Source organism: Enhydra lutris, unplaced genomic scaffold (assembly GCF_002288905.1).
Source record: "Enhydra lutris kenyoni isolate GAN:26980312 unplaced genomic scaffold, ASM228890v2 scaffoldscaffold39, whole genome shotgun sequence".
Classification (NCBI taxonomy): domain Eukaryota; kingdom Metazoa; phylum Chordata; class Mammalia; order Carnivora; family Mustelidae; genus Enhydra; species Enhydra lutris.
The window spans coordinates 15,864,587-15,888,081 of NW_019154123.1; the positions used below are offsets into that span (position 1 = coordinate 15,864,587).

The 23,495-nt window shown below is 37.4% G+C and overlaps 2 protein-coding genes across 4 annotated transcripts in view; one reads left to right on the plus strand and one right to left on the minus strand.

Moving 5' to 3' along the window:
* Positions 1-7,994, minus strand: part of LOC111155153 (acyl-CoA dehydrogenase family member 11) — a 91,164-nt gene extending 83,170 nt beyond the window's left edge. The window contains exons 1-3 of one of the 2 annotated variants that reach the window (XM_022515230.1): positions 7,722-7,994; positions 2,990-3,089; positions 342-467 (exon numbers count right to left, since the gene is read on the minus strand). In XM_022515230.1, coding sequence (XP_022370938.1) covers positions 342-467; positions 2,990-3,089; positions 7,722-7,870 — 375 coding nt within the window. In that variant the 5' untranslated portion in view covers positions 7,871-7,994. Of the gene's footprint in view, positions 1-341; positions 468-2,989; positions 3,090-7,721 lie in introns of those variants that run through there. The other variant, XM_022515231.1, reaches the window with a different exon arrangement.
* A 497-nt stretch (positions 7,995-8,491) lies between these two features.
* LOC111155101 (ubiquitin like modifier activating enzyme 5) lies at positions 8,492-22,344 on the plus strand. Of its 2 annotated transcripts, XM_022515159.1 has the most exons (12): positions 8,492-8,834; positions 10,310-10,355; positions 10,469-10,558; positions 14,319-14,428; positions 15,417-15,503; positions 16,151-16,235; positions 16,983-17,087; positions 17,262-17,389; positions 19,478-19,613; positions 19,903-19,978; positions 20,111-20,217; positions 20,880-22,344. In XM_022515159.1, exons 1-12 carry the CDS (start codon positions 8,674-8,676, stop codon positions 20,961-20,963), a joined length of 1,215 nt encoding a protein of 404 aa, XP_022370867.1. In that variant the 5' UTR covers positions 8,492-8,673; the 3' UTR covers positions 20,964-22,344. The 2 variants fall into 2 exon arrangements, with proteins under 2 accessions (XP_022370867.1, XP_022370865.1); XM_022515157.1 differs by lacking the exons at positions 8,492-8,834; positions 10,310-10,355 and having other exon boundaries at positions 10,497-10,553.
* Positions 22,345-23,495: the final 1,151 nt, after the last annotated feature.

Consider the following 23,495-nt stretch of genomic DNA (forward strand, 5'->3'; position numbering starts at 1 on the left):
AAATTTTTTAAACACTTTGCATTTATTGTTCTTAATGGACTGATTTCCTATTTGCCCTTTTCTTCCCTCCAACCATCTGGAGAGTTTGGTTATTGACATTACATATAGCTCTTTATTGCCATCTAGAGGAAAATTAAAGAATAAGTTAACACACCCTAGCAACTAAATTTATTACTGGTCTATTTCACCCCACCCACATTGTCTGTGTTTAAATTAAAACAAACGTTTAGGCCCTTACAACTAATTACCTAAATGTTAATTAATAAACTATCATTTATTAACATCTAATTTCATAATCAAAAACAAAAGTAAAAATAAAGTAAGATTAAGTATTAATTTACCTGCACATGGTCCATCACATAAAATTCTGTTCCAATGACAGAAGGATCACTGCAGTACAATAAAGGCTTGGGAACGGGGAATCCAACTGAAAACAAAGTTTTCTGGACTTTAAATTCTCTATCAATCTAAATAGGATGATGGGTTATTAAAAATCAGAAACAGAAATTTTTAAGTTTTTTAAAAATTTAATTATTTTTTAGTAATCTCTATACCCAACATGAGGCTCAAACTCATGACCCCAAGATCAATAGTTGTGTGTTCTTCCAACTGAGCCAGCCACGTGCCCCAGAAACACAGATGTATAATAACTATTCGCAAGCTTACATTAAGGCTAGAAATCAAGTTTGAAACAGTATCAACAAATGACCTAGAGGATAATGATTTCCTTAAAAGTAGTCTTAGTGCAATTATTACAATTATAAATGAGGCCAGCATTAAAAAAAAAAACCCTGATAATTAGGTTAAAGGACAGGAACATGCATGGGGCTTAATCTTGGCTCTGTTAATATGAAGGCGACAATTCCTGATCACAGTATTTCACAGAGTATCATAAAAACATCTCTTCATTTTCAGCAGTTTCCTGCTTGCTCATTGGCTTACTCTTGCTTACTCTTTCTCTCCCTTTCTTTCTCATATCTCCCAAGGGGACTCAGGAAGTCTCTATTGTGATGCTCTGGCACAGTTAGCTACAGGGTGCTATGGGAGGGCAGTGAGTGCTGGTAGAAGGGAAAAAACACTAGCTCCTGAAGATCAAGAGAGGTACTTGTTTTTAAAGCAGTGGGAGGAGAATCCTTCCTGGTACCCAAGGCTACCACAGAACTCAGGATAACCAGGGGGAAAGGAGGCAATGGGATGCAAGCTAGTACTGAAGCAGGAACCCAAATAAGATAGAAGGGCCTCCTCAACCAGGAGAGATATATGGGCCTATCATTCAGGGCGTGAGGACACAGCTCATAGCAGAGCTGTGATGCTGACTCATCTGTTCCAGACTCAGTGGTGACTAACACCCTCCTTTTTTTTTTTTTTTTAATTTATTTATTTTAGATAGGCTGGGGGAGAGGGAGATTCTTAAGCAGACTCCTTGCTAAGCTTAGAGCACAAAATCCGACATGGGACTCATCTCTGGGCTTGAGCTCACAACCTGAGCTGAAACCATGAGTCCAATGCTCAACTGACTGCACACCACCCAGGCGCCTTGGTAACTAATCACTTCTAAGGAGGAGACACCATGAAGCTGATTTTGGCAGCAGGGATAAAGCAGCAGTTAATAAAGATTAACTAGAGGAAGGACATGACTAAACCTGTGACCAAGGTGAGAGAAGTCAGTGGAACCAAAGGTTATGAAAGAAGTATTTGTAATCACCCTGGTGCTGGGAGTGGGTGGATGGTATAAAGACAAAAGGGTTAGGGAGTCATAAAGTGGATGGCAGTGTGAGAACATTGATTCTTTCAGCGCAGACTTAGAAAAAACAAAGGGAGTTGAAGCCAACTAAGCCAGATCTTTGGGTTGAAAGCATTACGTTATTTTCTGTCTTCTGGTAGAATGTTATCAAGAAGAGAGAAAAAGAGAACTGTTTATTGGGGCATAAATTTCTGGGCATAGGTAGGGATTTTCCTTCAGCCTTACCAAGTTGAGACTTAATAAAAGTTACCCAACTTTTTTATAATCTTAAGCAACCAAGTTACTTCAAATTTCTTGGATACGGAACCAAGAAAGCCAGAATATGCATTTTTCCATTAATGTAATCTTTAGCCTATCCTCCAATGCCCCTAACCCAGTCAGCTGGGCCTAGGAAATACCTATTACACATGGTTACAATAATAACCTATATATGCACGGTGCATTTAATGTTCTCTAGGACTTTTTCTTTTCTTTCTTTTCTTTATTTATTTCAGATAGAGATCACAAGTAGGCAGAGAGTCAGGCTGAGAGAGACAGAGGCGAAAGTAGGCTCCCCGCTGAGCAGAGAGTCCAATGTGGGGCTTGATCCCAGGATCCTGAGATCATGACCTGAGCCAAAGGCAGAGGCTTAACACACTGAGCCACCCAGGCATTCCTAGGACTTGGATTTCTGTGCTCGCCTGTTTTCAACTATAAAATTCTACAGATAATAGCTAGTTTCTGAAAACAGATTCAATTTTTAACAAATCTTTTTTTAATTATCATGAAGCCTAATATTTAGAGAATACTATAAAATGATATTCAAAAATTTTTTTAGCAAAAGATCAGTGAATTGTCAGAGCAAATATATTAAGATACTTCAGTGAGTAGATATTGTTATAAGATATAATTTTTAAAACATAATTAAAATATGTAATCAAAGAACAAACATCTCAAATGAGCAGCACTGAAAATATTCACTAGATGACTGCATATCTAGCCAATTGTGAGGAAGGAATCAAATCCACAAGAAGACTGGGTATTGATCAAGATTAATGACATAAAGACAGCCTCAGATTTCAACCTCAAGTCCTTTTTAAAAATAACAAGGGATACAACTCAAGTGAAATTTTTATCTAAGAAATAAAATAAATTATCTATTATTTAATAGTCATGAAATGAATTTTAAAAGCAATTTAAATTATTTTTCTATAAATAATAAGCACTTATTTGTCAACAAAGAATTATTGTACTTGTATACCATACCTTATGTGCTTTAGGAAGAAGTGAACCAGGTGGTTTTTTTCTGAGTACATATGCTCGAAAGCCCTTCCGGAGATAAAAGGTTGGATTGGATTGTCCTGATCTAGATAAGAGTAAACGTCATTTACAAAGATATTTTCCTTTTTTTTTTTTTTTAAATATATATTCCTTCTTCCCCCAATCCTACCGAAATGTCAAAACAAACACAAAATAAAAATAAATCAATTTCAGTGCTGGGAAACCCAAGAGGGGTGCTACCAGAGCTCAAAACATTAGCTTTTGGATGATATAAAGCAGATGGCAACACAGTGGCAGGTGGACAATCTGTAACCCACACAGGTAGAAGAGAGGACCTCACTCCCTGCCTGCAAATCATGAATTTTATAAGTATCCCTAGAAAAATGCCGAGATCTAAGTAAAGAAAGGCTAGGAAAGAAAATTAATTAAAATTAATTAAAGGATGCTAGCATAGCTGCAGATGCTTCACCAAGGTTGTACGCAAGTGTAGCTCTCCACAATGGGAACTGTGGCAAGCGAGGCCCCAGGGTGGACACCTGGGCCAGGGAAGTAAAACAGTGCTCCAGGTAACTCATACATACCAGGGCACCAGGGTTCCCTGCGAGGTGAGAAGAAATTCTCACATGAACTAAAAATAAACTCCAGATACCAAAACCATTCAACTTATGCCTTCATTTCCAATATGGCCAGTTTAGAATTACCGAGCTTTTGAAGACTCCAACAGCATGAAAAAGAGGACTTAACTAAATAATGAAAAGAATCAATACCTGATATGTGTTGCAATGTGGATGGACTTTGAAAACCTGATGCTAAGTGAAAAAGGCCAGTCACAAAAGCCACATATTATATAATTCCACTTCTATGAAATGTTCAGAGTATGTAAATCCATAGCGACAGAAAGTAGATTAATGGCTGCTAAGGGATGGGAGGAGGGGAAAATCGGGAGGTAAGGGTTTTTTGGGGGGTGACAGAAAAGTTCTGACGTTAGATAGTGGTGCTGGTTGCACAACATTGTGAATATATGAAAACCCACTAAACTGCAACCTTTTTAAAATTTTTATTTATTCATTTGAGAGAGAGAGAGCGCACACAAGCAGGTGGAGCAGCAGGCAGAAAGAGAGGGAGAAGCAGGTTGAGCAGAAAGCCCACTATGGGGCTTGATCTTAGGACCCCAGGATCATGACCTGAGACAAAGGCAGACACTTAACCAACTGAGCCACCCAGGCACTCCTAAAGTGTACACTTTAAAATAATTCAAATTTTAAATTTTACATAAGATAAATTTTATCTTTAAAAAAATCCCAATGTCACTATACTTAAATAGAAAAATAATTTAAAAAATACATATTTCTCTTGGGAAAAAAAAACAAACAAAAACCTCACCAAACTGAAAGCTTTTCCCCTATATACATATCTATGATGTTTCTACAAGAGACTCCCCAAAAATGCAGAAGCCCATCTTGGGGAGATCATCATCAACACTGTGCACACATAGCAATGGCTACATTTAACCACTGTAAGCATCAGGCCACCATATAGTCTAGAAACCACAGATGGTATCAATACTATAAGAATCATCAATAAGCCAATAGCTATCACTATTGTTTAGGACTCAGACAAGACAGGTCGTGCTTAAAGAAAGAGGTTGATCTATAACCAAAGAGGTGGCACCTTTGACTAACAGCTCAGGTTCTAAGAAATGAGACCACATAGGGGAGGATGGCTGTCAACCTGGTTTAGAAGGAGCTGTTGCCTCTAGTAACAATCCTCTGGACACGGCTCCCAGCATCCTAACAAGGGACATGAGCAGGAACTTGCTACACTTAGGGAAGCCCAAAGTATCCCACCAGATACTTACAGTTTATTTCCAGGCCCTCCAGTTCAGATACAGTTTATTAATTAGATATTATTTCTACCAGAAGTAATGTTGCCGGAAACACAGTTGACATGCCACCTTTACCAAGTTACCAGAGTAACTGAGCTAAAAGTTAACTTGATTTGTTCATAGAAAAGGTTTTTTAACCCTTTCTTCACATCTTACTAGAGACATCTCAGGACTGTGAGGTCATCCTGGTGGGTGGTTTTAGCTGCATCTCCAAATTTCAGAAACTTAGAAATTCCTACAGGATTTTTCCTTTCAACAGCAAGAAATTGGAAAAAAGCATCAATCCTGATAAGGGCATTACTTATGTTCGCAGCTATGTAGGCAGCCATCTTGTCCCTAGTCTGGAGATAAATCTGAAAATATTCAGGATTCACTGCTCTTTGGTATTATCCCTTTTCCTAGTAATACTGAAATCACTACTTGTGGTACTAAAAACATTGGTGAAGTCATGACTATTCTGGTTAACTGCAATAAACAGTTCATTCCAAATGAAATTAGACCTTTGCTATGTACTCTATGAAACTGAGCAAAGATGAAAGATTACAACCAGTTTGGCCAGTTTGAACTCACAGACATCCCTCCTGTACCCTTTAGATTTGTACAAGTTGAAGTAACTTTTGATACTGATAACAGCATCTCAGATATATTTGCACTAGATAAGAGATCAAGAAAAGAGATTAAAAGAGCAATGTCATGGTATTTGAGCATGGAAAATATTGGGTATATGGTCCAAGAGGCTTAAAGGTATAAAGCTAGAGATGAGAAGTAGAGAGGCAAAATATCCCCTACAAACATGCTCTGATCCTATGTATTCAACAGTAAGGCCATGGTAGAAGATGAGACCCATCAAAGCAGAAATAAAGATGATGCCAGACAGAAGATTCTTGGTAGGTTCAACGGAATCATCAAATGGCTGGTGAAGAATCAGATTACTGAGATTACATGAACATAAAGAGCTGGAGATGGCTTTCCTTTGTCCCCTGGAACTTAATGTCTTTCAGCATAATCACATACATCTTCACTCTTCTCTGAATGGACCCTTCATCTCCTTGCTCTAACTAAAACTTGAATGTTCCTGGAGGACCATGTTTCCCTTGTAGGCCTCTAAAATGGTAGATTCTTCCCCCAACTTCCATCACTCATCTAGTGGGCCTGGAGATGGAGTCTATGTTCCTCCTGATACTCATTGCCACTTGTGAACTCTTGGCCTTCCCTCCTGCCTGAAACCTGCATCTAGCTTTGAATCTCAAGTTATGAGACTACCCTACTCCACCCTTTCCTGTTGCAGTCAACTATTCTCCGTGTTGTATTCACTCCCCCTCATTGCCTATTGACTTACTATTGCTCTTATTTACACTACTCCTATTCTCATTGTTTCAAAATCCACTCAGATGTTTGTTCTAACACTCAGGCCCATCAGTCCCTTGAATTCTTCTACTCCAGTGATATTTTCCACTATAGTACTTCAGTCATTCAGTCTGGAGGACTCATATTAAACATTAACAACCCAGGCACTACATAACTCTCCTTGTTAAGCATAATCTATCTTTCCACTTACTCCCACTGGTACATGGATTCCAACAATCCTTCAGTCCAGGGATCTACCATCCACTGATCATATTATTGTTTATCATCCTTCAGCCTCCCCTTCCCCCACCACGTCCTTTCCAAACTCGCTTAATTTTGATGGCCAAGTATGTAACTACCCTCTTGAATGCATCTCTAATACACTTGCTCCCTCTTCTTATCTGCAGGGCTTCCCCCATTCTGGTTTAAATCCAACTCTTTGCCTGCACTCACATAGCTAAATGTAGCTAGAAAAAGAAACATTGTAAAAGTACTATAGGCCAGTGGCATTTATTACAGACATTTGTATTCCTTGACTACTGGTTTATGTGAAAATAAAAACATGGGTAAAGGAGATTGATCAGAGAGTTTTGGGGTATAGAATTAAAAGGCACCTTGTCCCAATAGATAGTGGAAGTTGAAGGAGGTAGAATTAAAAACAGCTTAAGTTTCTAGCCTAAAAGCCTTGTGTTGTAAACAATGTTTAAGATCTTTCACCTATTACTGCATCATTAATTATCAAAAGGAGCAAGTTCTTATTACAGATTAGGAAACTAGTTCTCAGGGAGTTTATGCAACATTTAAGTTCCCAGTCATTAAATGGTAGATAGAATTTCTTGAAAGCCAAGATTGCTTCTATAGCTGTGTTCAGCAAAACACTATTTTTTGAATAAGTTCTTTAAAATTTGTTTTCTATTATAAAACAGACCAGAGCAAGATTCATAGCAACAGTCCTCTCAGGATCGTCATTCAGTTCCATTCCCTCACTTCAAAAAGAACTAAAGCCCAAAGTGGTGGTGTGATTTACTAAGTGGAAGACCTAGGATTAGAATTCAGATTCCCCCAGCTATTGCCATTAACTCAACCTCTGAGATAGGGCCAATTAAACGGAATTACATCTGCTTCTCGGGGGGGGGGGGATCGAATGGTTATTGAACAAATGTTGAAAGAAGACCTCTTCATAGTCCACAGAGCTTCCAACCTTAATTGCCTCAAGTGGATCCTCCAAGTACATAATTGCATCCTTTAACAAAGATTCCTTCTCATAGTTGGAATCGTGAATGTTGTGGTGGTTCCATTATTGTCCTCTAACCGGAAATACCCAAAATGAAATGCAGGGGACCGCTGACGGCACATTCCACCAGGAGAGTGCGTCATTGCAGAAAAAGAAGCCGGGATGAGGGAAATTGCGACCCCACCCAGGGCCAAAGAAAGGAAAGCCCAATGCACAGATTGGTTTCTGCTGGAGAAGACCGGCGTCGATACCTGTACTGGGTAACGGTCAGCTTAGCCTCGGGTTCCGCCCCAAAGCCTGGCAAGTGCTGGTTCAGATAGGCCTCTAGGGACCCGCTGTCGAACTTGTGCTGGGGCAACACTTCGGCCGTGTCGGGCTCTGGGGAAGCGTCGGGTTCCATGGCTGCGGCTACGGCTGCCACTGCCGGCCGCAGAAATAAAGATTCCACAGGTTCTGGGCGCTCAGAGCCCTCGGGAGCAGAGTCCTACTCCACAGCCAGGGGGCGAGGCCCGGACGCGACCGGGCGGAGATGACCCAGCCGCTCCAGCCAATCACACTGCCCCTCGGTCTGGTGACTTAGGCTCTAACTGGGACGTGCCAGAGAACCTCCGCGTTCTCGCTTTTAACAAATTTTCATTCAATCTCACAGTCGGAGGCCGCAGTCTTCAAGAAGGCAAACCCCTGTTAGCCGCCACGGGCAATTAGGAAGGCAAAGGCCTTGTCCCACCCCAAATTTACTGTACCGGCAGCCGCAAGACCTACGGGTCCGGCTCAGAAAAGGGTCCGTCAGGCCCGTGAGCCCAGGAATAAAAGATCCTGGTGTTTCCTCTAGCCGCCGGGCTGGAAAGGCAATATCGCAGGCGGTGGGCTTTGGACGCTAAGGACCCCCGGCCCTGCTGGGGCCCTGTCTCTTAGGCCCAGGCGAAGAAGGAAGCTAAGGGGGGCGTTTTGGTTTGTTTTGTTTTTCCTGAGGGGGAGCGATGACTGCAACGTACCGGAAGCGGTACCGAGGGAGGCCCGCGGGAGCGGCTGCGACGTGTCGCCTGTGCGGCGCTGGGAGCACTTCCCCAGGGTTCTGGGCTAGGAAGGCGGCGGCTGCGTGTCTCCTCACCCACCCTTGGTGGAGCCAGCGGGCCTGGCAGCGTGGGGCGGCGGCGGCGGCGAAAGCCTGGGCTGGGAGCGTTGGCGGCCGGGGTCCCAGCCATGGCCGAGTCCGTGGAGCGGCTGCAGCGGCGGGTGGAGGAGCTGGAGCGGGAACTGGCTCAGGAGAGGAGTCGGCGGGCCGTGGGGGGCGGCGACGGAGGAGGCGGCCGGGTCCGCATCGAGAAGATGAGCCCGGAGGTTGTGGACTCCAACCCCTACAGGTATTTGTGTTACGGGTGGGAGGCGGGCGAGGGCGTGAGGTCAAGGTCTGCGAGTGGTCAGGACCGAGGCGCGCTCCCTTCTTTCCCTGCTTACACGGCCTTCCACCTCCCTCTTCTTGCGCTGGGTCCTGCTCCCAAACGCGCAAGGCCAAGTCTCAGCAGTGGTGGAAAGATAGTCTTCCTCCTAAAACACACCCACCCACCCCCGAAACAATCAGCCATATGGTGCTGCTCTTGGGCCTGCTACGGATACGCGACCGGTTTCCTAATGCCCCTGTTAGTCTACCTCATTCTGCATAAAGTTGATAGTAATTAACTTTCAGAAGATGACATTAAATGTAATACCCACTCACTAGTAAACTTCGAGTTTCATTAAGGCTTCTCAGTAGTTCAAAATTGGGGACGTGGTGGGGAGAGCAGGATTAGCTTTTTTAAAGCTGTTCGACTTGACCAGCCATGTCTGGTCCTGTCCTTTCAGCGGGCTGAATGTAGTGCAGTGGTTATAAAAGTAAGGACTTTAGAGCCAGAGCGATCGGATTCAAATCCCAGCCCTTAGTAGCTGAGCAGCCATGGAAAATATTTCTGTATATAGTAGGGACCAGTGGTATCAGTGAAATCTTCAGATAATACCTGAAACTGAAAATCCAGAAGTAACAATGCTGGCAAGCTATTTAGAAATTTGTTAGTAACAGTTGAAAATGAGGAAGGAGAGGAATAGGGGAGTCGGGATCAGAAGCCTGCAGAATTTCCTAGCAAGCCTGGTAGAACTATTTGACTCTTTAAAGTGTAAATGAATGGGAAGTTTATGTATATGTACATAGATTTAATCATATGTATATATATGATTAAATCTATGTACATATATATATGATTAAATCTATGTACGTATATTAGTCCATTTCATATATATGATACAGACTAATATGAATAACCAGGTAAAGTACCGCTTAAGAGTACTTGGCTGCAGTTGGTGCTTACTAAAAGCAGACATCATCTATATCCATTATGGGCAGAGACAGCTGATGTTAAACATTATTTACATATGCTAAGAAAGCACAGAAAAATGTTGAAATTTCACTTTGACTTATCTCCTCTGGACACGTAACATTTAAGTCAGTTGCTTCCATCTTGGCTGCACATTAGAGTATCTGAGGAGCATTTAAAAAAAAAAAAAAAAAATCTTGTTGCACAGGCTACACCTGGAAGGATATTCAGTGTTTTTTTAAAGCTGCCCAAGTGACTTAATTTCATCTGGTAAAAGCCAGCTGAAAGATTTCTCTTAAAGCATTAGTAGTGATTGAGTTTGTGTTTTTCTGTGATGATGTGTGTTTACCTTTTTTTTTCTTTTTTGTTTATATTTAATATATATATATATATTTTTTATATATATATAATTATATATATATATAAAATTGTTTATATCACAATTAAAAGATTGTAAACTTTAAAACATTCATTTTTTTCTTTGTTTTAAGCCGCCTGATGGCATTGAAACGAATGGGAATTGTAAGCGACTATGAGGTATGGTAAACCTTTCCAAGTTTTTGAAGATGATTTCAGTAAATGAAAATAATTTCTGATGACATTTTGGATGAAAAGTTAACCAACAAATAATATAATTTTGCATTTCACAGAAAATCCGAACCTTTGCTATAGCAATAGTAGGTGTTGGTGGAGTTGGTAGTGTGACTGCTGAAATGCTGACAAGATGTGGCATTGGTAAGGTAAAAACATTTCTCTTTGCCTATCACATAGGGAAGCTACTCATTTCTGGAGTGAATCAGGTATAAATTAGGAATTTTTCTCATTAATGGTTTATTGATTTGCGCTGTCTTTATTCATATTATACTTTCTACCTACAGGAGTTAAGACACAACCCCACCCAAATGTAAACTGATACTAAGGCTGATAAAACAAGGAATATTCAAAATTTTGTTCAGAGATTTTGTGTTTGGGATGATACATATTACAATTTGGGCTTAAATGTTTTAGATACAGAAGCTTAGGAGACAAGGCTGTTAAATTATTAGTGTGTGAAACACAGGCATCTAACAAATGTTTTCTAAACATGCTTTGTACAAGATGAACTAGAAAGCATGTACCTTTCTTTTTTTTCAAAGAATAGTGGCCCTTTATTAACTTATTTAGAAGTATTTTAAAAAATTTATTGTAGTTGACATAGAGTATTAGTTTCAAGTCTGCAACACAGTGATTTCAGCAGTTCTATGCATTACTCAGTGCTCATAAGTACAGTCACCACCTGTCACCATACAACATTATAACAGCGTTACTGACTATATTTCCTATAAGGCTGTGCTCAGTCTTATAAAAGAAAAAAATCTTGTCATTCATGACAACATGGATGGTCCAGAGGGTATTATGCTAAGTGAAGTAAGAGAAAGACAAATACTGCATGATTTCACTTATATGTGGGATCTAAAAAACAAAACAAATGAACAAACGAAAAAACAGACTGTTAAGTGCAAAAAACAAACTGGTTGCTAGAGGGGAGGTGGGTGGGAAGATAGGTGAGATAGGTGAAGAGGATTAAGAGATAAAACTTGTAGTTAGAAAGTAAATATCCTTCTTACTCTTAAAATTGAAATGGAGAATACTCTAGATTTTTTTTTTTAACCCATACGTTTTTTTCTTTCACTTTTTTCTAAAATTGATTAGGTTATGGGTAGGAAGGAGAGATAACCTTATACCAGTCTCAGATTTATAAAGCTAAAGTTTGTGATGTTTGATTCCTAATGGTTGAATGACAAAGCTTTCCACAATTGATTTCCACCTCTTTAATTTGTCATTTTGACAAAGCAAGCATTTTTCCCCTCGAGAGAGGAGGAAGCAGGCTCCCTGCTGAACAGAGAGGCCAATGCGGGGCTGGATCCCAGGACCCAGGGATCATGACCTGAGCCGAAGGCAGAGGCTTAACCCACTGAGCCACCCAGGTGCCCCTTTCCCCCACGAAGTTTATCGGTGCTTTTTAACATGTTGGTCTGCCCCATGCCACAAATTTTTTTTTTTTTTTAAAGATTTTTTATTTATTTATTTGACAGACAGAGATCACAATAGGCAGAGAGGCAGGCAGAGAGAGAGGAGGAAGCAGGCTCCCTGCTGAGCAGAGAGCCTGATGCGGGGCTCGATCCCAGGACCCTGGGATCATGACCTGAGCCAAAGGCAGAGGCCTTAACCCACTGAGCCACCCAGGTGCCCCAATTTTTTTTTTTTTTTTAAGATTTTATTTATTTGAGACAGTGCGTGCCTGAGCATGAGCAAGCTGGGAGTGGGGGCAGGGGCAGACAAGCAGACTCCGCAGTGAGCACAGAGTCCAGTGTGGGGCTTGATCTCAGGACCCTGAGATCATGACCTGAGCTGAAATCAAGATTCGGACACTTAACCAGCTGAGACCCTCAGGTGCCTCCATGCTCCAAATTCTTAAAAGAAGTGGTTTTAAAGTTGGCCCTCATCAATACAGAAAAGGCAACACAAAAATAACCAAAAATGTTTATTAACATTTATAGTCTTTCAAGAAGCTTATAAAATCCAGTCAACAATTGCTTATAGTTGATATAAGGACCGTGGCTGATTGGCCTGGCATAGTAGAGATCATGAAGATTATGGGTCTCAGGGTTGAGTGTGCTTCAGAATCACTTAGATGGCTTTTTAAAACCTGATTGCCAGACCCTACCCCAGTGATTTTGATTCTTTAGTTTTTGAGTGGACCTAAGAATTTGTATTAAATCCCCAGGTGATTCTGATGTTCTGGGGGGATTTTTAAGAACTGCTGGATCCTTGCCACTCAGTCTGATGCCCAAAGTAGTAGCATCAGCATTATATGGGAGCTTGTTAGAAATAAATACTCCCAGGCCTTACCCCAGGTATACCAAATTAAGAATTTTAACAAAATTCCAGATGATTCATATGCATATTAAAGTTAGGGCAGTGCCCCTATATTTCCAACAAGGTCCCGGTGATACTGATGGTGCTAGTCCAGGCCACGTTTTGAGTAGCAAGGCTGTAGAACGGTGGTTATTAAATATTGCTATAATTAGAATCACCTGGGAAGTTCAACAAATTTTGATAATCCAGAATGGAATAGAATCAATCTTTGTGGATGGGACCCAGACATCAGTATTTTTTAAAAACTCTCCTAGTGATCCAGTGTGCATTCAAGTTTATCAGTTAAGGATCTACATAGGTAAGTTTCAGAACCTTTTCATTATGTAAAACAGATAAAGAAGAAGATAATTTATGGTTAAATAGGGAAGTGGAGGATTGGAGACTCAGAGCCCCCCTTTTACCCCTTCTGTGGTGTCCTGGATCACCAGATCCAGATTAGCTGCTTTATTTTACAGATGAAGATACAAGCCTAAAAAGTGAGTGACAGAGCTACAACTCATACCTCCTATCCCCAAATTTGAGATTTCCTTAATTTATAAACCACCTATCAGGCTGAAGACTCAAATTTCATACTTGGCCTGACCTAATAAATACTGTCTACTGAGCTGAAATAAACTATATTTTAAGTTGAGTCAGAAAATTACCATAGAGGGCAGACAGGGGTGATGTATTTTCTAGCAAGATAATAAGAGTTACCTGAGTTGTAGGTTGGATTAATTTTGTTACTGTTGTTAATAAGATCCCCCCACTTCTTTTTTATTCCTTTTTGTAAATTTTAGTGTGTGCAGGACAGTGCACCACAAGCCACAGCCCCCTTAACCGCTGCTGTAGCCTTTGCCTCTGTGCTTGTCCTGCCTTGGCCTAAAAAAAAAAAACACTTTTTTTTTTAAATCTAGAATGCTGAGAATTGTGTTAAAAAGTCACAGAATTTTAGATGAAGGAAGGGACTTTGGGTATATTTGAGTGCAACCTCATAATTTCTTACTGATAAGAAATGGGATCTTTAAAAGGTGTATGTATGAGTGTTGAGTGTGAGAAATGCTGTTGTGCCTAAATATATAGAGAAGGAAACAACAATTAACTTATTGGTTAATAATTCTCTTTGGGGTGATTATTTTAGCCAGGGCTAAGAATGGTGTCCTAGTCACAAAAGGAGTCATATTATACTATAATTTTAAGTTATGACATTTGTTATTTTAAAATTTCATTTATCTACTATGTTCTTGGCTTTTAGTAAACAATTAAAATGAAATGGAATTTCTCAGTGAATCATTTAGGGAGATAGTAAGTGTTATGGTTCAGGTGCAGATGCTGGGTTGAGAATGCCTGAATTTGAATCCCATTGTCATGTATATTAGTTGAGTGGCTTTGGGGTGTGTGCCATAGTTGTCTCATTTATACCTAAATGAGCACTAAATGAATTAATATAAGATACCTAGTGTTTTTGAGTTAGTTTGTATTATTACTGTCAAACTGTTAAACCCACCAAATGTGAAGTCCACTAATTTGTTCTTTGTTATTGTTATTTTTAGTTTATATTTTGGTATGTTTTTCATCAGAATACCACTATTTTCATTTTAGTTGCTACTTTTTGACTATGACAAGGTGGAACTGGCCAATATGAATAGACTTTTCTTCCAGCCTCATCAAGCAGGATTAAGTAAAGTTCAAGCAGCAGAATATACTTTGAGGTAAATGGAATAACAGTTAAAGACTATATTTAGTGAAATCTTAGTTTGTGTATTTTGTATAAGTTAATGCATAAATTTGGGGTGTTTGGGTGGCTCAGTTGGTTAAGTGACTGTCTTTGGCTCAGGTCATGATCCTGGAGTCCCAGGATCAAGTCCCACATTGGGCTCCATGCTCAGCAGGGAGTCTGCTGCTCCCTCTGACCTTTCCCCTCTTGTGCTCTCTCTCTTGCTTTTGCTCAAATAAATAAAATCTTTTAAAAAAAAAGTTAATGCATAGATTTTTGTCCATAAAAATTCAGGTTTTACTTCTACAAATTGTCTTACCTCTTGGAATGGGGTTGGCAACATTTTTCTGTATAGGGCTAGATAGTAAATATTTTAGGCTTTGAGGGCCAACTATGAAACTGCCCAGCTATGTAGTGGTAATGTACTAACAGCTGTAGGCAGTAGAAAAATGAATGAGCATGGTTGTGTTCCAATAAAACTTGGTTTATGGACTCTGAATTTTAAATTCCATATAATTTTAGCATGTTATGAAATACTGTCCTGTTCTGCCACCATGTGAAAAAGGAAAAATCATCTATAGCTTGCGGACTTCATAAAAACAGGTGGTAGGTGAGATTTGCCCAAGGGCTATACTTTGCAACCCTTACTCTAAGAAGTTACTTTGTGGCCTCAAACATACTTGCACTGAATTAAATAAGGAACAAAGAAGCTCTTTTGTCAGGCTAGGCTGTAGCAGACAGAGGTGATAAAGGCTTAATTCTGAGCACATGCATGGTGGGAACATTTCTGTAATCCTGTAGTCGACACATTTTGAATGTAGTCCTTGAAGTGGGTCAAAGGAAATAGAAGAGGGATATGAGTTTTCTTTGAATCGCTTGAATTCCATTTTTCTAACTCTGTTAAATGATCTTTTTCAGCTCTTTTTCTTGCTTTACTTAGTATTCCCACTGTAGTTTAATAATTACTCCTTTTTTCTTCTTAGGAACATTAATCCTGATGTTCTTTTTGAAATACACAACTATAATATAACCACAGTAGAAAACTTTCAACATTTCATGGATAGAATAAGGTAAAATTTTATTTATGAATATGTTGCAATGTCCAGCTCAGTTAAACAAGTATCATTAGAAAATCTACTGATGTGTATGTAACTCAGTGAGATGGTAGATTTGATACATGTTTCTGTTTTTAAAATAGTTATTTTTATGTGACCTTTGTATATTAGGAGCTTGGTAAAAAGTAAATATTGTCCAAAAAACAATAGTAGTAACAATAAAAAACCAAACCCTGTTAAAATGATAGAAAAAGTGATCTTCAACTGTAAGTTCTGTGTTCTAGATTATATTTCTTTGTGAAAGTGGTTTTCTGCAGACTGTTGTAACACTACCGAGATACTGAATTATATTCAGTTTTTATTACATTTACATTTGGAGTGAAACATGAATAAAGTCTGAAAGCTGATAAGGCAATTGTAACTTCTGTGAATAGACTTTATACTTTTTTGTGCCAGGCAAAGTACTGTAATATCATTGATACTCATATTAGTCACTCAATACATACTAGATCTTTAATATTAAATACTATGTCGTAATTATACTCAAACATTTACTGAAAGAATAAGTGTGTGCCGGAAGAAATACAGTCTAACTAGAGTGTATTTTGTGTCCTGATTTTTTTTTTTTTTTTTTCCAAATAAAATTTATTTTCTTTACCTAGTTATGGTGGATTAGAAGAGGGAAAACCTGTTGACCTAGTTCTTAGCTGTGTGGACAATTTTGAAGCCCGGATGACAATAAATACAGTAAGTATCCCTATTGTATAAGAAGTTACACTCATGGGCTTATCCATTTTTTTTTTTTTTTTTTTGGCATGGTTCTGCATTTAAGAATAGTTCTGCATTTAAACCTTCATGTAATATGTTTTGTTAATTTTTAATTATTTCTTACCCTACTTTTGAAATTCTAACAACTCTGGGATCTGTCTAACCTTGCTGGTATGGCTTCTGTTTCAGTATCCTATTCTCTCTTATGCCAGTAGAGGCAACTATAAAATTGTAGATACTTCTGATACATAATTTTTAAAATAAATGACAGTCTTAAAATGTCTCTAACTCTATGTTAGCATTGGTTTTAACTTTTGTTAAGATAGAAATATGTATAAACTGCCTACAAACCTGGTTTCTCAGAGATAAAATTCTTTGAAATACCATGTTTTCAGTTTTTCAAAAGATATTTTGCAGTTTTTGTTGCTGAAATTATTTTAGAAAAATGAATTTTTTACCTTAATAAGAAAGATGTATTAGACAATAAGCCTAATAGTTGAATATAGTTAAATAAATATTTATTGGGTATTTACTTAAATGCTGTCTGTTTACTTTTTAAATAAAGTGGCATTTGCCAAGGAATTCCAATATTCCTAACTTTCCTCTTTTGAAAAATTTTAAAAAACCCTTGGTAATCCATTTAATTAAATCCCAATTTTTGATGAAAAAAACTTACAGTAAATTACTTCTTTTTATGTTCTTATGTTTTCATCTGTTTCTACCAAGGCTTGTAATGAACTTGGGCAAACATGGATGGAGTCTGGGGTCAGTGAAAATGCAGTTTCAGGGCATATACAGCTCATAATTCCTGGAGAATCTGCTTGTTTTGCGGTAGGTTTGATTCATTTTGGCTTATTTTTTTCACTATTAAGTACTAGAGTTCCAAGGGGTATTCAAAAATGTATTCAGAGAAAAACTTTGAATGCGATGGAATACTATTTTGAGCATGTTACACTTTTCTCCTTTTGTTTTGAAATATATTTTCTTTCATTCTTTTTCATGTAGTGTGCTCCACCACTTGTAGTTGCTGCAAATATTGATGAAAAGACTCTGAAACGAGAAGGTGTTTGTGCAGCCAGTCTTCCTACCACAATGGGAGTGGTTGCTGGGATCTTAGTACAAAATGTGTTAAAGTGAGTGAGGGCTAATTTTTCTGAATAGTCTTGTTTGTTTTTGATAAAAATATGTTTCAGAAAGCATTTCAAATATTAGAGTTACCAGCTAAGTATTTATTTTTTTAAAAATCTAGTTTCAAGTATATGTAAGTTTTAAAATATATGTATAATACATATGTACTTTAAATTTACATACATATCCTAGTATGTCTAATTTAAATATAGCGTACATATTTTTTTTTTTAAAGATTTTATTTATTTGTCAGAGAGAGAGGGAGAGAGAGCGAGCACAGGCAGACAGAATGGCAGGCAGAGGCAGAGGGGGAAGCAGGCTCCCCGCCAAGCAAGGAGCCCGATGTGGGACTCGATCCCAGGACGCTGGGATCATGACCTGAGCCGAAGGCAGCTGCTTAACCAACTGAGCCACCCAGGCGTCCCTAAGCGTACATATTAATACACATATGTCACTATGTATTTGTAATAGTTCATGTTAAATGGTACAGTGGAACTGGTGTATTTATATATGAAGTATTAACCAAATGATTTAAATCTCTGCGGTTTTGACCAAAGGGCATAAACACACTTCCTTATTTAATTCTTACTAAAAATAATATGTGATTAAATATTAATAAGGATAATATCTCTGCTAGCCAAAAACAGATATCCAGCAACCACACCATCTAAACTATAGTAATAAAGGAGGGCAAAGATTTCTTTGCAGCTAAAATTAATTTCAAAAGGTTTTTGAACCAACTCACACTTTATAAAAAGCAGAACCCCTTTAAGGGTTCTCTATCTCAGGCCATTTTTTCCCTCACTTTACAGCTTTAGAAAGCTTTCTTATGTTTCCTAACCCTCCAGTGTAATAAGAACAAATTGCAGCATGATATAGAGAGGTACCCTGATACCAGAACCATCAGCTACCAACAAAAAAAACTGTAAAAAGCATACATGAGAACTCTCCAGGCAGCTGTCTAGAGCTAGTTCATAGAAGTAGACTTCACAGCTGTGCAAACTGTATAAACTTCAGTAGGCCCTATCTAAAAACATTTTACAGTATGCTACAAAAATGGGGGGAATCATGGTTATAAACTATTCTGTTAAGGATATGTCACATTTAGTCAGCCCCTTATTGATGGACATTAAAGTTTTTTACAGATTTTTTTGCTTCTGTTAACAATGCTGCAAACATCTTACATATATTTTTGTATAGTAGATTTTTATAGATACAGATTTTTAGAGGTGGAATTTCTGAGTTTATGCAGTATTTGACAGTATTAAATTTCTCCTTCAAAAATACACATTTCTATCATAGTGTAGGAATACCTGGTTCACCCACACCAGTTGACAACATTTGGTATCATTAGACCTTCTTAATCTTTCTTAATATGATGGGTGAAAAAGGGTATCTCATTTTAATTTTCAGTTGTTTATGGAAAGGGGTAAGCACTTATATTTTTCTGTGAATTGTCCGCTTCATATCATTTGGTCAGTTTTCTGTCTTGTAAAATTTTTTTTTTATTTATTTGATAGAGATGAGGGAATACAAGCAGGGGGAGTGGGAGGAGAAAAGCAGGCTCCTCACTGAGGAGTCTGATGTGGGGCTTGGTCCTAGGACCCTGAGATCATGACCTGAGCCAAAGGCAGATGCTTAACGTCTAAGCCACCCAGGCGCCCAGTTTTTTATCTTGTTATATATTAACATTCATTGCAAATATTTTTCCTTTTGTAATTATTTTGTATGTGATTCTCCCCCCCTTCATATAAGCTTCTAAAAGGAATTAGATTTGACTAGCAGGGAGCACAAGGGCACACTGGAAATGTTCTGTTTTTGATCTGGTAGTGATTACATGGGTGAAGACTTAGAAAATTTCAGTGAGCTGTACATTTAAGATTGTAAACTTTAAATTGTGTATAAAAACTTCTAAAAAGTAGTTAGATTTAGTATATCTAAATATATCTCAGGAATTCTTCACTTTGTCATCAGTACTTAAAGTACCATTTTGTTACAAAAATCATTAAGTACTTCAATACCATTTCTTAAAAATTCAGTTATTTCTAATACTTTTATGGTTTATTTAAGTGTGCTTTGATTTGTTTTTCTAGGTTTCTGTTAAATTTTGGTACTGTTAGTTTTTACCTTGGATATAATGCAATGCAGGACTTTTTTCCTACCATGTCCATGAAACCAAATCCTCAGTGTGATGACAGAAATTGCAGGAAGCAGCAGGAAGAATATAAGGTATACATCCATCCATCAGAATATATGAGAGGTTATATTATTTGGATAATAATTGAAAACAGTTACTTAGATTTGGAATATAAGATAAATGGATTCTGGATTTTGAAGGTTTTATTTATTGTATCTCTAAGTTAGAAATGTTAGTAAAAAATTCACCATGTTTCAAAAGTGAAAAATCTCTCTGAAGTTCATTCTTGTTTTTGGTAAACTAAAAAGCCTGTCTGAATTCTTGCTCAATGCTTCAAAGGCCTGAGAGTACGAACACTTTGATACTATTTGATTTCTACAGAAAAAGGTAGCAGCACTGCCCAAACAGGAGGCTGCTCCAGAAGAGGAAGAGATTATACATGAAGATAATGAATGGGGTAGGAATTCTTTCATGAATTGAAATGGCAGTGTCAAATCTCTTATGGGAGGAGATATAATTTTAATTACACAGATTTGAGTTAATTATTGCTTAAGTTGCTTGAAAACTGTTATCATATTTAACTCTATAGGTATTGAGTTGGTATCTGAGGTTTCAGAAGAGGAACTGAAAAATTCTTCAGGTCCAGTTCCTGACTTACCTGAAGGAATTACAGTGGCATACACAATTCCCAAAAAGGTATGCTCAAAATCTGGTTTATCATAAGTATATGTTACATAAGAGAAAATTTTTACTTATCTTCTTTCATCCTCATCCTATTTTATAATGCCAATGCAATATTTACTATTTTAGATATTTTACACTATGGGCATTAAGATGTGTAAGAGAAGGTGTTCAGTGTTAATGTGGAAATAGGCACAGTGCCTTTTTTAAAGGTATTTATTTATTTGACAGAGAGAGACACAGTGAGAGAGGGAACACAGCAGGGGGAGTGGGAGATGAAGAAGTGCTGAGCAGTGAGCCCAGCGGGCACATGGCCTTTTAAACTGTTTGAAACACAGACCTAAAATAGTGTTCCTGACTCATGAATGGATCAGATACAGTAGATTTTGATTAAATGAAGATAATATTTTTGTATATTGAGCATTTTAGCTGTAATACCATTTTAAAAATACCACTGCAGTAGAGATCTCAAGAATATTGAAATTATGGCCTTGTAAATCAAAAGATTGGTGGGGAATGTAAAGGATTTTGTCTGTCCTAAAAATTAGAAGGCATCTTTCTTAAAGTTTACTTTGTGAACTACTTGAACATGGTTAAAACTTAGTGATTATATATTCCTAAGCATCACAAATTTTATATGGTTATTTTTTCACTATGTTTCCCTCATTTGTTGATAGCAAGAAGATTCTGTAGCTGAAGTAACTGTGGAAGATTCTGGTGAAAGCTTGGAAGACCTTATGGCCAAGATGAAGAATATGTAGATAATGGACTGACCTATATTTTATTTCCTGAGTTAAGCCTATACCCTTGCAATTAAAAAAAAAAAAAAAAAAAACCATTTAAAAACTGAGAAAGCTTAGGGCAATATTACTTGATATATAATCTTCATAGAATTGTTATACTTTTTGAAAATAGTGTTGTTTGTCCCTTTTTCTCTTTAACTAAATCCCTAACTCCTAAAACTCATGTTTCAATCTAGTTAAAACTTGAAAACCCAGCCACTGAAATGCTTTGCCCTTTTGGGAGGGGTGGGAAGAAAGGATCGATATGATGCTGTATTTGTTCTCCTTCCAGTAATCCTTTGTGGTCTGTTGCCTAAGACCATGGATAATAAAGTAGTATGTGGTTCTCAAATATAGGGAAAGGACAGGAGGTACAATCAATTGATTAGAGCTAGCAGATATCTACTCATTTTATGTAGAATCCCTCTCTATAAGAAAACTGTCCACTGTTATTAACTTGGCCAACAATGAATTTAAAATAGTTAATCTATAAAATAAAAAATATCCTCTCAAATGTTAACCTAAATACAAGCTAAAATGTAGTCATTGGAAAAGTTTGTAAATCAGTGAATTCAAAACAAGACAAAGGCAAATAAAAGTAAGCTTTCTTCATGGATTAATAAAGGTACTTTCAGGAAGTAAAAATCATTATATTTCTGCACTAACCAAGGAACAGAACTCCTTGCATGAGTAGAACATATATCTGGAGTCACTGCACTTTATTGAGGAGCAAGGAGTACATGTAGTTTAAGATTATCTAGATTATACCTGTCATATGGGCTACCTTCTGAGTACTTCATTTAAATTTGATTCTCTAGGTAATTAGATAGTTGTCCTGTATTGGCATAAAAGAGACCTAAATTACCTCGATAATGACTGACATGTATTTATTCACTGGAAGAGTATCATTTACCCTGATCATGGCCACTAAATTATAAATAGATAAATTGGTTTTCTCTAAATGAAATACAAATAATGAAAGCTTAGAGAGCCTTAGTTAAATTTCCAATGGTTCGGAGACCAGTGAAAAATATGCATGTGTAACCAGTATCAGTAGGATGTTACTATACTATGCTAATCTACTTTGATTTTTTTACTTGAAGATATGAATGATTAAATTGTATCTCTAGGGAAGAAATGTTAGTACAAAATGAAAAATGCAATTTCCACTTATAAATTTCTAAGGTCTGATTTCAGAAAGTCCCAAATATCAAATATGTTCAGTATATTTGCTTTGAGATTGTAGAATCATATAGTGATTCTTCTGTTTAGAATAAGGTTAGGAAAGTAAGGGAGTGGTAGCCTTGAAACTTATGTTGCCTTGGTAGGTCATTTACCATTAAAAAAATTAGTGAATTCATCTGTAAAACATTTTTTTCCTAGTTATGGGAGATATTTTGAACTTCAGAAAAAAAATGTAGTCTTTCTAAAAATAATCCCATTCCTTTGGAACATCTGGTATACTGATTCAGTCAGGCTTTGCTTACAAATTTTTTTTTTTTTTTTTTTTTAAGTAAGCTCCATACCCAGCATGGAGCCCAACACGGGGCTTCAACTCACAACTATGCTTTGCTTATAATTTAAAGATTGTATAGTTTGATAAAGTATAATAGACAGAACTCACCCTTGTTCTGCTCAACATGGCATTGTACACTGTTGGTGTCTTAACACTGTACCAACTATTTTTACCTAAGTTATCTAATTTGTCTAATGTCTTCCATTAAAAAATAGTTGGATGATTTACTAGGAAAAAAATCTGGTAACAGGTATCTTTTGCTACCTGGAGTGCTCTCTTGGCAGTCTGTATGCCATGAAAAATAAAAAAAAAAAAAAAAAAAAAAATATATATATATATATATATATATATATATATAAAGTATATATACACACACACACACACAGTGTGGCCGATTTTGGGAAATTAATTATCACCAAGTTTTACATTACTAAATAAACCTCTAGTGCTTGACCATATTTTTAAACACTATCTAAAGTGAAAGAAAACACACTCCCCAAATTGCCATAGCACAAAGGCTCTAAATTACAGTAAAACAGTATGTTCAGGTTTAACCCCTTCCCCATTGTGAATGGGAAGTTAATTTATGTATCACTTAAATGTTTTACATTATGTAGTGAAAAAATGTATCCTAGGTTTTCTCACATAGAAACACTCCTTGAATACCTACAAACACATTGATCAACACAAAAAGATAAAAAAAAAAAGATAATAACCATTTAAGAATATTAAGGAAGCTTTAACCCTCCAATTGCATTTTTCCCCATACTTCTCTTTCTGTAAAGTATTAATGAAAATTAACCATAACTAACATTTGGTTTCTACCAATTCAGATGTAACTGAGTTGTCTGAAAGCTGCCTTTTTCATCATGAAGGTGTGAATCAATATGAACATATTTCTATTTGAGAACTCAAATACAAAGAGATGTGTGTCCCAGATTTTTTTTTTTTTTTCCTCAAAGATTTTGTTAGAGAACATGAGCTGGGTGAGGAGA

Excerpts from the sequence above, each read along its gene's own strand:
- LOC111155101 (XM_022515159.1), top strand. The coding sequence starts at position 8,674 with ATGGCCGAGTCCGTGGAGCGGCTGCAGCGGCGGGTGGAGGAGCTGGAG. Across the intron at positions 8,835-10,309 it reads GTGGACTCCAACCCCTACAG|CCGCCTGATGGCATTGAAAC; the intron begins GTATTTGTGTTA and ends CTTTGTTTTAAG. Across the intron at positions 10,559-14,318 it reads CAAGATGTGGCATTGGTAAG|TTGCTACTTTTTGACTATGA; the intron begins GTAAAAACATTT and ends TTTTCATTTTAG.